Here is a 13,144-nt window from a genome sequence, read left to right as displayed (position 1 = left end):
TCTCCCATTTCTTCTCTTGGATATTATTTCCCAACTTCTTTGCTTCTTTCATTTTTTTATCCTTACTTTCTCTGCCTTGCTTTCTCTTCAGTATTTTTCATGTCTTCACACATTCTTTAAATTTCTGTCTTCTCTTTTTTATGTTTTCCTACATTAAGCTGTACTTCCATGTTCTATTCCTTTCCTCACTGTTTCATGTGTATAAATGTGTTCCAGTATTAGTTTTTTTATTCCTTTCTTTTATGCTTTTGTTCTTCACTACATAATTTTGTACTTACTCTTTTCCTCATTTCCTTTCTCTTTCCATTATTTCACCCTTTGTATTCTTTCAGATTTACTCCTTTGTCCTTTTATATTGTGGGTCATTTTATTCCTTCTTTCAATGTTTTTCTTTTATCTTTTCTTTCATCCACACCTTCACTTATTACTTCATACTGCTGATCTTTTATTGTGTCATTCTTTCATAATTTCTCTCTTTCTCTTGCTATCATGCGCGTAGTTTGTCTCATTCACTTGATCTTCTCTCTCCTTCTCTTTTCATACTTTTTGATTCTCTATCCGTTACTGGGTTTAGTTCTTTTTGTTTGTCCTCTACCCTATAGCTCCATTTTGCTGGTTTCTTGCAGTATTATCAATGATATTTTGCTTGGATACTGTGTCTAGTTAAAGGGGTAAAGTTTCATAAAAGTACAGTAATGGTTCCAGCGAGCTCACTGGTAACGTGCTATGTAGTTCAGTGACGTAGACAGTGTATCTTATGCCCTAGTGCAAGGAAGGAAATGGCTGTTGTTTGAATACAAATATACAGCATTAATCAGAGTTTAGTGTATCCCTCGGGCATCTGGGACTTGTTTCCACTGCACCTGCTGCACCAATGGAAGATATCTGTCAACTGCAGGTGAAGGGGCTTCAAGACAGCTCTGTTTCTGTTATTTGCCTGGTCTATGTGTCTGAAGGAAGATTGCACTGCTGCAACTTTTGTGTGTCATCACTGCTAGACAATTTGGGGTACTCCTCAGATTATTCCTCTCCAGTGGGATATGTAGGTTTGTATGTGGACCAGCTGATGCTGGTGGTAGAAACAGAAGAAGAACGAGTTTGCTGCTTCAGAGCTGCAGTGTGATCTGAAACTAAGACCAGTAGTTTTGTAGTGTGAATGTGATATAAATGTATACTTTTGTTTGGGTTTGACTACTTGCTTTGAGGGATGATTGGTTCATATCTGACAGGGACTTCAGGTTTGCTCTATTTCTTTAATAATGTGAGAATATTTGCAATTAATATTGCATTAGGCAAGCAGCCTTGTGCAAGTGATATATTGATTGTGTTGAGGTGTGTGATCTTGGTAGAGAAGTTTAATGGTCATATGCGAGAATGCCATTCCCGTATGCAGTAGATTTGAAGGTGGTACATTTATGCATGAGGAATCAATATACGAGGAGGCATTTTTGCGATGGTCCAGTTTAGTATATTTTCTAGAAGGTTGAGAGACTGCAGTAGTTTGCTTATCAATTGAGTCGGTTCTCAGACTGATCTTGGTTTGGTAAATACTTGAACGATGACCATGTATTGTCAGTGGAGTTCAGCAATGTAGTGGTCTCGTATCAATCTGAGAAAATGCTTAATGTCTTTGATGACGGCCTAAATTGATTGGAAGATGCAACCTAGTGGTTGACTTTCCATGGGTGGCTTTGCCTGAAGGTGAGGTTTGTGTGTGAGGAGTGGAAGGAATTCAGTCTTAGATTTTGTTTGTGTGCTGTTTCTTTTCAAACTTAATGATCATTTGATGTCAATTTGTGCTAGGGCATCCTATAGTGTTGAGGGCCCTGTTTTTAGAGCAGAATTTCATGGGTGAGTGCTGATACTGGCTTTGTGGAGGGATCATGTTGAATACATGCAGGAGGGATTTCCATTGCATTGAAGTCAGTTGTTATTGCCTTAGGATGCGAGTTCTTACTTTAGAGTTTACAACGGCATGTCTGAAAGGAGCAGAATTGTAATTTGGACAGTGTTAGGTGAGTGTTGTTGAAGGAGTATAAAAATAACTCTAACATGGTCAACCTATTTGTGTCATTTGTAAGACAGCATGGGTGTAAAACCCAGAATGGCAATGTTGATGTTCATCTGGATTGGTTAAACAAGTTTTATGATGTTCATGACATCAATAAGGTTGAACCCTGCATCTTTCAACACCTTGCTGGAGAAATTGCTTGGGAATTTAAAGTTCAATAGAAATATGCTGTTGAATTAGATAATTGGTCAGGGAGTTCAGTGAATTCTTTGGTGTAGGTTTTACTGGAATTGGGTCTGCCGTTTCAGTGAGAGTGGTTATCTGGGAGGATGAGATGTAGAAGTATGTGCTAATTAGTTACAAACTGTTAAATGGTAGTGGGTTCCTTGTGGGTAGAAGTCCAAGGGGGGAGGTGGGGTTGATGACTCAGAGAATTGGTTATTTCTCATATTGATTACATCTAAATGTTCAAACAGTGCCCAGAGCCCACACAGTCCTTAAGATGACAATGCGCTGAAAGCCTTGTGGAAGAAGTTCACAGTAAGTGCACTGCTGGAGGAAACATGCAGCAGACACCACCGCCAGGAGGAAATGAATGCTGATGGCACACACAAACAAACCCTCCCAAAGTGAGCATTGTGTCAGGGAAGATATAGAACTGAAACATTATGGCATAAATATTGTCTAACACAAATATAGAGTACTAAATATTATTTATGGAAATACCCCTACTAACTCGATTGGAGTTAATAGAAAATCTATGAACAGTGGATGCGCAATAGTTAGATCCCAATATTTAAACCAAGTATTTATGTTATTGATATTCTGACATACACCAACAAGACAACATATTCAGGAAATAATTGCAGGCACCTTGTACGGGAATGGTCAACTCAATGCAATTGTGCTAAGGTTTGTGGGTCACCTTGATGTATGAGTTGTGATTTTCCAGACGTCAAGGTTAAACTGAAGTAATATGAAAGGGAGTTAAAGTTTTCTAGGATCACCTAGCAGCAGCCTTAATCTAGGAGTAAAAGTTGAAAGTGTAAGTTTGGGCTGTAAGTTATCTAGTGGTGTAGTGAAGCTGTACTCTCATTTCTTTCAAACACGTAATAGAGTTACTGGGGACTCACTCCTAGGAACACCACCAATTTATGCTCCAATGAAGCCCATTCAAAGTGCCCCAGTTTTTCCAGTAAAGATGAATAATTGACTTAACTCTTTCCAGGGGTCTGTTGCTTTTTTGCATGACTTTATACAGAGCAATGTCCATTGCATTCAAAGATATGAAGGAGCCTCTCTTGGCTTTCATGGTGAGCTCCATGACTTTGCCTGGTTCATAGGACTGCTTGTTTGTAGAGAGTTCGGCCTGGAGGGGGGAGAGAAAGAAACCAGATGATCCTCAGATTGTTCCAGTAGATCAAGGGTGTTCACCACTGGTACAGGTTGACTCAATGCCAAATTCTCATGATAACCCATGACTCTATCAATGAATTCAATTTACATTGTTTGGAAATGCAATTTGTAAATAGATTCTGAATATCCAGTATGGATCTGGGCATCCTAGCCCTTCACTGGACATCTCTAGAGTAGACACCGCTGGAGTAAACAATATAAACAAGTGACCCTGACAACAAAAATGTCTTTCTTTATGTCAGGTTTAGATAGCTTATCTGCAAACATGAGACCCTTCCATTCCAACAATCAACAGGAAGATCAACATTTGTAGTGAGTGCTCTACCTCTCAAGTGTGTCCAAATAACAAAAAATTGTAACTGACACATACTTTTCCTTTTCATTTAGTGAATCACACCAATCCTGATCAAATCTTGTCAAGTCTCTTTGAACTCCGCACCTAATTTAGAGGGCTTATCTTCCATCTCTCAAGCCACGGCCATCGACACCTGGCTTGCTGGAGGCTGCGACACGGTAGCCCCACTACGACGGACATCTACCCGAAGATCCAAGGAGTCAAATCGGTGGTTTGGCGATGACCTGAAGATAAAAAAGCTGACCCTCCGGCGGCCCGAGAGGCAATGGAGAAAGGACTACTGCCCTCTACTAAAAACTTATTATTTGACTTTGCTGAGTGACTATAAAAGAGCGATATTGAGCGCTAAAACTACATACTTCTCAGCTAAAATTCTGGCAGCGGAGAACAAATCCAGGGAGATTTTCTCCATCGTTCAGGACCTGGCTTATTCTGACAGGGCCACTCTCAAACCCCCCCCCTTCTCAGCCCCTCTGTGATTCCTTGAACACCTACTTCTTAGAAAAAATTGCCAACATTAGAGCCAACATCTCACCTCCTTCCCCTACTTTTTTTGAGCCTTCTCCCCCGACTGTTCACGGTTCTCTTTCCTTTTTCCCTCCGCTCACCGAAGAAGTGTTCCTTGCAATACTTCCCAAAGTAAAATCTGGTTCCCCGGCGGACATCTGTCCAGCCCACATCCTGCAACAGATTTACTCCGTTTGTCCCAAGCCACCCATATCCCTCCTCAATAGCTCGCTGTCTCAGGGGGTGGTAATTCCAGCTCTCAAATCTGCCACCATAGTCCCCATTCTTAAGAAGCCTGGCGCTGACCCCTCTGCTCCAGCCAACTATCGTCCCATCTCTCTCTTGCCCTACTTAGGCAAGGTGCTGGAGCGACACGTAACATCGGTCCTCAGTGCCCATGTAGAAGCCAATGGGGGTCTTGCGTCCCGCCAGGCAGGCTTCCGGCCTAGGCACTCCACCGAGTCCGTCGTGGTATCGGTCCTGAACAATCTCAGGGAGGGCATGGACCAAAACAACTTCCAGGCTCTGGTACTCCTCGATCTTTCCGCCGCCTTCGACACGGTGGATCATTCCATCTTACACTCACTTGCACTAAAACTCGGACAGGCAGATGCGCTGCTGAATAATTCTGAGCACGCTAGCACGCTGTCAATTGCAGAAAGCCAAATCATTTTTAAAATCGCCGTATGTACTGATGTTAAATGAATAATATTTGCACAGTATAATTTTAAATTGTTGACACTGTAGTACAATTGTACCTTTGTGTGGGAAAGACACCGCTCATCTCCCCGTTCCACCGCAGCTTGTGCTGTTTGTTGTGGAGGGAGTAGACCAGCGCGGGACAGAGGGAGTCTAGCACCCTCACTTCCGGGGGCCATTTTAGAGAGGTGACGGTCTAGTGGTTTCACTAGGACCGTCAGGAGCCTCCTACTTAAGGCGAGCATTTTCTGGCGCGCTGAAGCACTCACTTGCACTAAAACTCGGACAGGCAGATGCGCTGCTGAATAATTCTGAGCACGCTAGCACGCTGTCAATTGCAGAAAGCCAAATCATTTTTAAAATCGCCGTATGTACTGATGTTAAATGAATAATATTTGCACAGTATAATTTTAAATTGTTGACACTGTAGTACAATTGTACCTTTGTGTGGGAAAGACACCGCTCATCTCCCCGTTCCACCGCAGCTTGTGCTATTTGTTGTGGAGGGAGTAGACCAGCGCGGGACAGAGGGAGTCTAGCACCCTCACTTCCGGGGGCCATTTTAGAGAGGTGACGGTCTAGTGGTTTCACTAGGACCGTCAGGAGCCTCCTACTTAAGGCGAGCATTTTCTGGCGCGCTGAAGCACTCACTTGCACTAAAACTCGGACAGGCAGATGCGCTGCTGAATAATTCTGAGCACGCTAGCACGCTGTCAATTGCAGAAAGCCAAATCATTTTTAAAATCGCCGTATGTACTCATGTTAAATGAATAATATTTGCACAGTATTATTTTAAATTGTTGACACTGTAGTACAATTGTACCTTTGTGTGGGAAAGACACCGCTCATCTCCCCGTTCCACCGCAGCTTGTGCTGTTTGTTGTGGAGGGAGTAGACCAGCGCGGGACAGAGGGAGTCTAGCACCCTCACTTCCGGGGGCCATTTTAGAGAGGTGACGGTCTAGTGGTTTCACTAGGACCGTCAGGAGCCTCCTACTTAAGGCGAGCATTTTCTGGCGCGCTGAAGCACTCACTTGCACTAAAACTCGGACAGGCAGATGCGCTGCTGAATAATTCTGAGCACGCTAGCACGCTGTCAATTGCAGAAAGCCAAATCATTTTTAAAATCGCCGTATGTACTGATGTTAAATGAATAATATTTGCACAGTATAATTTTAAATTGTTGACACTGTAGTACAATTGTACCTTTGTGTGGGAAAGACACCGCTCATCTCCCCGTTCCACCGCAGCTTGTGCTGTTTGTTGTGGAGGGAGTAGACCAGCGCGGGACAGAGGGAGTCTAGCACCCTCACTTCCGGGGGCCATTTTAGAGAGGTGACGGTCTAGTGGTTTCACTAGGACCGTCAGGAGCCTCCTACTTAAGGCGAGCATTTTCTGGCGCGCTGAAGCACTCACTTGCACTAAAACTCGGACAGGCAGATGCGCTGCTGAATAATTCTGAGCACGCTAGCACGCTGTCAATTGCAGAAAGCCAAATCATTTTTAAAATCGCCGTATGTACTGATGTTAAATGAATAATATTTGCACAGTATAATTTTAAATTGTTGACACTGTAGTACAATTGTACCTTTGTGTGGGAAAGACACCGCTCATCTCCCCGTTCCACCGCAGCTTGTGCTGTTTGTTGTGGAGGGAGTAGACCAGCGCGGGACAGAGGGAGTCTAGCACCCTCACTTCCGGGGGCCATTTTAGAGAGGTGACGGTCTAGTGGTTTCACTAGGACCGTCAGGAGCCTCCTACTTAGGGCGAGCATTTTCTGGCGCGCTGAAGCACTCACTTGCACTAAAACTCGGACAGGCAGATGCGCTGCTGAATAATTCTGAGCACGCTAGCACGCTGTCAATTGCAGAAAGCCAAATCATTTTTAAAATCGCCGTATGTACTGATGTTAAATGAATAATATTTGCACAGTATAATTTTAAATTGTTGACACTGTAGTACAATTGTACCTTTGTGTGGGAAAGACACCGCTCATGTCCCCGTTCCACCGCAGCTTGTGCTGTTTGTTGTGGAGGGAGTAGACCAGCGCGGGACAGAGGGAGTCTAGCACCCTCACTTCCGGGGGCCATTTTAGAGAGGTGACGGTCTAGTGGTTTCACTAGGACCGTCAGGAGCCTCCTACTTAAGGCGAGCATTTTCTGGCGCGCTGAAGCACTCACTTGCACTAAAACTCGGACAGGCAGATGCGCTGCTGAATAATTCTGAGCACACTAGCACGCTGTCAATTGCAGAAAGCCAAATCATTTTTAAAATCGCCGTATGTACTGATGTTAAATGAATAATATTTGCACAGTATAATTTTAAATTGTTGACACTGTAGTACAATTGTACCTTTGTGTGGGAAAGACACCGCTCATCTCCCCGTTCCACCGCAGCTTGTGCTGTTTGTTGTGGAGGGAGTAGACCAGCGCGGGACAGAGGGAGTCTAGCACCCTCACTTCCGGGGGCCATTTTAGAGAGGTGACGGTCTAGTGGTTTCACTAGGACCGTCAGGAGCCTCCTACTTAAAGCTCACATGGGGCTGACGCGCAGCGGACGCGCGCAGCGGACGCGCGCAGCGGGCGCACCGATGGCGCGCCGGAGGTGCGCCAGAGGTAAGCCCGTCTGTGCCCGTCCGTGCCGCGGCCGGGCCTAGGGACACTGCCCTTTGCCATTCCCATCAGGATTTACACATTTCCAGGGACATGCTATACTCACTGCAGGTCCAGGATAGCTGCTGTCAAAATACTCTACGAGTAGACACCTGGAGGGCACCTTTATGTTGTAAACACTGTAAAGCTGAGCTTAGCCCGCAGATACATGCTATCACACCGAACGGCTCAAAAATTTTTCAGGGTGGACTCATTAACGCTAGGTCAATGGGTAAAAATGGAGCGCATATACACGACCTCATTACTGAGATTGACCTGGATTACTTGTTCGTTACAGAGACATGGCTTAAAGCCTGGTCTACCCCTGATGTTGTGCTAGCACTACCGCAAGGGTACCACATCCAACGATTGGATAGACAGATACAACGTGGGGGGGGGCTTGCCATCATCCATCGTGACTCGATCAAATGCACTACATTTGATCTCCCAGATATCAAGGAGGCAGAAAGTCTAGGTTTTAATCTTCATATACACAATACCCCGACTTTCACTCTGTCAGGAGCACTGATATACCGACCTCCTGGTCAACAGAAGAAAAACTTCCTAGATAGTTTGGCTGAGGTGATTAGCAACCTCGCCCTCAAATTTGCCAATTTTACTGTTCTAGGCGATCTAAACCTCCACCTTGATTCTGACTCCGACACAAATGCGTCCTGTTTTAAAGATCTCATAGATATATTAGGGCTGACCCTATTGACACGGGCCCCTACGCACAGGGCAGGACACTTATTGGACTGCGTATGCTCGAACCTAACATCTCTAAAGGTTAAACCGCCCCGCCCCCCTAACCTGGACCGACCACATGTTCATCCTATTTGATCTCTTAGTGGAAGGAAAGGGGATCAAAAAGGGTTTCCCTAAGGTAAATACCAGTATGAAACATGACTGGAAGAAAATAAGTAAGGACCCGGATTTGCAGCAGAGAGCTGTGGCACTTAAACCCATTCGGACGGGCATCACGGAGGTAGATAATAAAAATTTTAATCACTGGCTTGAGGAAATAAGTGGTCCTCCTAAGGCCACAAATCCCAGCAAACCATTCCATAATAAAAAATCGGCACCCTGGTTCTCACTCTCCTTGAAGGAGAAACACGTAGAAGTTCGAAAATTGGAGAGAACATGGCGCCGCTTATATAAGGAAGAAGACCTCAGCCATTATAAAGAATCTAGGAGGCAGTACCATGCTCAGATTAAAACTGCTAAAAAAGAATACTACCTAAAAGCAATCGATTCTTCTAATAACAAACAGAAAGAGATTTTTAAAGTGGTCAATGACTTTATGAAACCAAGGTTCCTCCTATCAGAGATTCCGCCCTCCCTTACTTTATGCAACTCGATTGCGGATTTCTTTGAGCAGAAAATACTAAACCTTACCAAAGGTTTTTCTGAACAGCCCGCTGTCATGGCAGCAGAGGACCTTGAAATTGCCCCTGGAGTAGCACAATTCAGTGATTTCCTGCCTATTAGTTTAGAAGACTCACGTCAACTGATCCTGTCCACTAAATCTGGTTCTCCCTTTGACCCCTGCCCCCCTATGATGCTACATGCCCTAGTAGACACAGTTAACCCCATCATAAATAACATTATAAATTCATCTCTATCCTCTGCTGAGATTCCCTCGGAATGGAAATTGGCGCCAGTTAAACCCCTGCAAAAAAAATCTCTGCCAGACCCATCAACACTCTCCAACCTCCGCCCAATTTCCCTGCTCCCGATGCTTTTTAAAATGACTGAAAGGGTGGCGAATAAACAGTTGACTAAATTCCTGGAGGAAGAGGATATCCTGCACCCTAATCAATCTGGGTTTCGGGCCTCACACTCAACGGAATCCGCCCTTCTGTACACCGTGGAGACACTGAAGACCGCCATGGATCAAGGGAAGAAGGCCGTCCTTATCCTACTTGATCTATCGGCGGCCTTCGATACGGTGTCCCACCCAATACTAATCAGGCGATTGAGGGCAGCTAGGATTGGAGGCACCGTGTTGGACTGGCTGAAGAATTTCCTCGACCATCGTAGACAGGTCACGGTTTTAGGAGATTACCGCTCTGAGGAAAAAGTCACACAAACAGGGGTACCGCAGGGCTCCAGTTTAAGCCCGGTACTGTTTAACGTATACATGATCCCCTTGATCGAGCTGATTTCGTCTTTTAACATCAGTACTATATCATACGCTGACGATACTCAGCTCATTCTAGTGCTAGACAGGGAAAATGGAAAAGCAGAGGAAAATCTAAAAGCCTGCCTTACCGCAATTTTCATTTGGATGCGGGACAATCATCTAAAGTGTAATGCCGGGAAGACCGAAATCATACCCTTCGGCCCCCAAAACCCATTTTCCCCTAGCTTATGGTGACCACTGGGGGTGGAGTCCCCTCCGGATACCATCACCACGGCCCGTAACTTAGGGATCAGGTTTGACAGTGCCCTATCTTTCAAACAACAAGCAGGGGCAGTGGCAGGGTCCTGTTTTAATATCATCAGAGGGCTTAGAAAGTTTTTTGATTTTCTCCCTCTGACAGCCAGGAAGACGGTGACAGTAGCACTTGTAACATCTCGTTTGGACTACTGCAACAGCTTATATGCAGGATCAAATCGATCCGTCCTGCATAGGTTGCAGGTTGTCCAAAATGCTGCTGCCCGTCTGGTCCTAAAATGGCCGAGGAGGTCATCTGCCTCGGCCGCTCTCAAGGCCCTACACTGGCTACCCATTCACAAACGCATTCTGTTCAAAATCTTAGTGATTACCTTTAGGGCATATCACCAAAAAGGACCCAAATATTTCCTTCCCTGGTTTAAACAGTATGCACCAACACGCTCTCTAAGATCAGCCAACATGAATTTGTTGCAGACCCCCAAATTCAAACTCTCAACTAGAGGAGGGAAATCTCTCGCAACACTGGGCGCAAAAGCTTGGAATAGACTTCCTCCCAACTTGCGCTTGATCTCTGTTGAGAAGAATTTCCGTAAGGCTCTGAAAACTTGGATTTTCAACCTTTCAGACTCGGCCAGTATGACTCTGGTTTAGACACAGCGTTCTGTTCAGAGGAGATGGATGTGTGAGCTGACTTTTCCGGCCTTCCACCTAGGCTACGGGCTACAAGCGCCAAGATGCTCCTTGGAGTGACAGTCGCGCTATAAAAGTGCATACTTACATTACATTACATTACATTACATTACTTTCCCGTGTCGGAGCGGCGGGGGTCGAGGGCTCAGCCCTGGTCTGGCTATCGTCCTTCCTGAGGGACCGCACCCAGGCGGTCCGGTTGGGGGACTTTTCGGCCACCCAACTTAAAGTCACTTGTGGTGTCCCTCCGGGTTCTTCTCTCTCCCCTCTTCTGTTCAACCTCTATATCTATCCTCTGATCTTTGCACTTCAGTAACTGGAGGTCACTGTCTATAACTATGCAGATGACCTCCAGCTTATCTTTAACCTGTCTTCTTCCCCTCGTTCTATTTCTAATTTCCAGTCTATTATGATTTTCATCAGGGACTGGATGAACCACAACCATCTGAAGTTGAACCCTGACAAAACAGAATTGGTCCTTACGGGTGGTTCCTCCAGTCCCTGGAACCCTTTCTTTTGGCCTTCTTCTTTAGGATCCCCTCCTACACCCTCTCCCTCAGTTAAAACTCTGGGCATTAAACTTAACAATCATCTCAACCTTCACTCACAAATCAGTTCTGTGGTCTCCTCCTGTTTTCTTGTCCTTCGAACTATCCGCTCTGTTTCTCGCTTCTTTTCTCCCCCTGCACTTAAGTTAATCATGTCCGCTCTGGTTATCTCCCGGCTGGACTACGCTAACGCCCTTTACAACGGCATCCCAGCGTATAGTCTGCGGAAGCTCCAGCTGGTCCAAAACCAGGCGGCCAGATTGGTGTATGGCCTCCCCCGCTCCCATCACTCTACTCCCTTACTGAAGGCACTACATTGGCTACCTGTTAGGGAGCGATCCCTCTTTAAAACCGGATGTATGGTTTTCCAGGCACGCCAAGGGACTGCCCCTGCCTTAATCTCTTCCCTACTAAAAGAGTACATTCCTGCCAGTGAGCTTCGATCATCTACCCAATCACTCCTCCAGGTACCTCGGTACAGACGCAAGAAATGGGGCGGAGCCAACTTCTCTTTCTTGGCACCATCGTTTTGGAATTCCCTCCCCGATCACTTGCGTCTGGCCACACATTACTCCTTTTTCCGAAAAGATCTCAAGACCTTCCTTTTCACCCAGGCTTTTCTTAATGTAAATTGATTTTAATCCTCTCTACTCCATCAGTTTTTTTGTTTTTACTGCTACATTAGCCTCCACAGCGCCAAGAAACCGCATGGTGAATGTTGCGCTTTATAAATATTTTAAATTCAAATTCAAATTCAAATTTAAATTCAAATTCAAGTCTCCACGTTTGCTCTTTTTAAAGGAAAATCCTAGCACAAAGTGCCATTTCAGAATTTATTGTGAACCCTCTTAGTAAATACTTCTCCGTCTGACCCTGACATTTATTTCTACATCCCAGAAGCATAGATAAACAGCTCGAACTAGTAACAGAGAAAACAACAGAAAGCATAGCTTGGAACTCACCATACCCACTCCTGCCAGTGATGGGCAAGAGATAAAGTAGCAATTGAAGAAAGTCAGGTAGTCTATGCGGTATACACTCAAAATATCGAGTTTTTAAAATCGATTTGCATTAATATTGAATTAAAAATATAGAATGGACACAATATCGAATGGACAGAATATAGACTACAAAAATATCGAATAGAATAGCAATAATATCGAATTCAAAATATGGAATGGACAAAATATCGAATGGACAGAATATAGACAACAAAAATATCGAACAGACAGAATATAGACAACAAAAATATAGAATGGACAGAATATAGACAACAAAAATATAGAATAGACAGAATATAGACAACAAAAATATCGAATTTAAGGTAAGTAAGTGGGATTCCACTTCACTCCAGTGTAGAAGTTTCAAAGATCCAGGCAAAATTGCTGTTTGCCATTTTAAGGCCATATTGTTTCCTATTGTAGTGACTACTGCCTACATTTGCCTTAAAGTAACACTAACCTTACAATTGAATACACATTGTTAGTATCTACTAGAAAAATCTAACTAATTCTGGCAGGCACTTGGTAATGTGAATAGTAAATTGAATTCAGGTTCAATCTGGCCTTTTTTGGAGACTTGAGGGTTCTTGGCAGGGCCGCTCCTTGATGTAGGCTGGATTCAGTTGTGCTGAGCTTCAGATGCGGCAGCTCCTACCTAGTCCAATGCAGGGCCACAAGTGGATCTTTGCCCACTATGGCGTAGTGTCAATTTGCCAACTTCCCTACCAAGACAAAAGCAATCTGGAAGATTCTTGGCTATGCCCTACATGGCTGCCCGATACAGTTCAGTACCTCTAAGGCAGGGGTATGCGTAGAGGGAGGATCTGGCTATTGAAGCAAATGACTGGATCTAAACTGAGGTGTCATGG

At 44.6% G+C, this 13,144-nt stretch overlaps 1 protein-coding gene across 1 annotated transcript in view; it reads right to left on the bottom strand.

Annotated features, from left to right (window-relative positions):
- Window positions 1-13,144, bottom strand: part of C5 (complement C5) — a 354,269-nt gene that overhangs the window by 204,343 nt on the left and 136,782 nt on the right. Inside the window, exon 14 of the mRNA XM_078641875.1 lies at window positions 3,231-3,380. Coding sequence (XP_078498001.1) covers window positions 3,231-3,380 — 150 coding nt within the window. The remainder of the gene's footprint in view (window positions 1-3,230; window positions 3,381-13,144) is intronic.

This window comes from Lissotriton helveticus, chromosome 5_1 (assembly GCF_964261635.1).
Source record: "Lissotriton helveticus chromosome 5_1, aLisHel1.1, whole genome shotgun sequence".
NCBI classification, from domain to species: Eukaryota; Metazoa; Chordata; class Amphibia; order Caudata; family Salamandridae; genus Lissotriton; species Lissotriton helveticus.
Note: the sequence above shows the minus strand (reverse complement) of the source record. Positions and strands in the feature narration are given on the sequence as shown.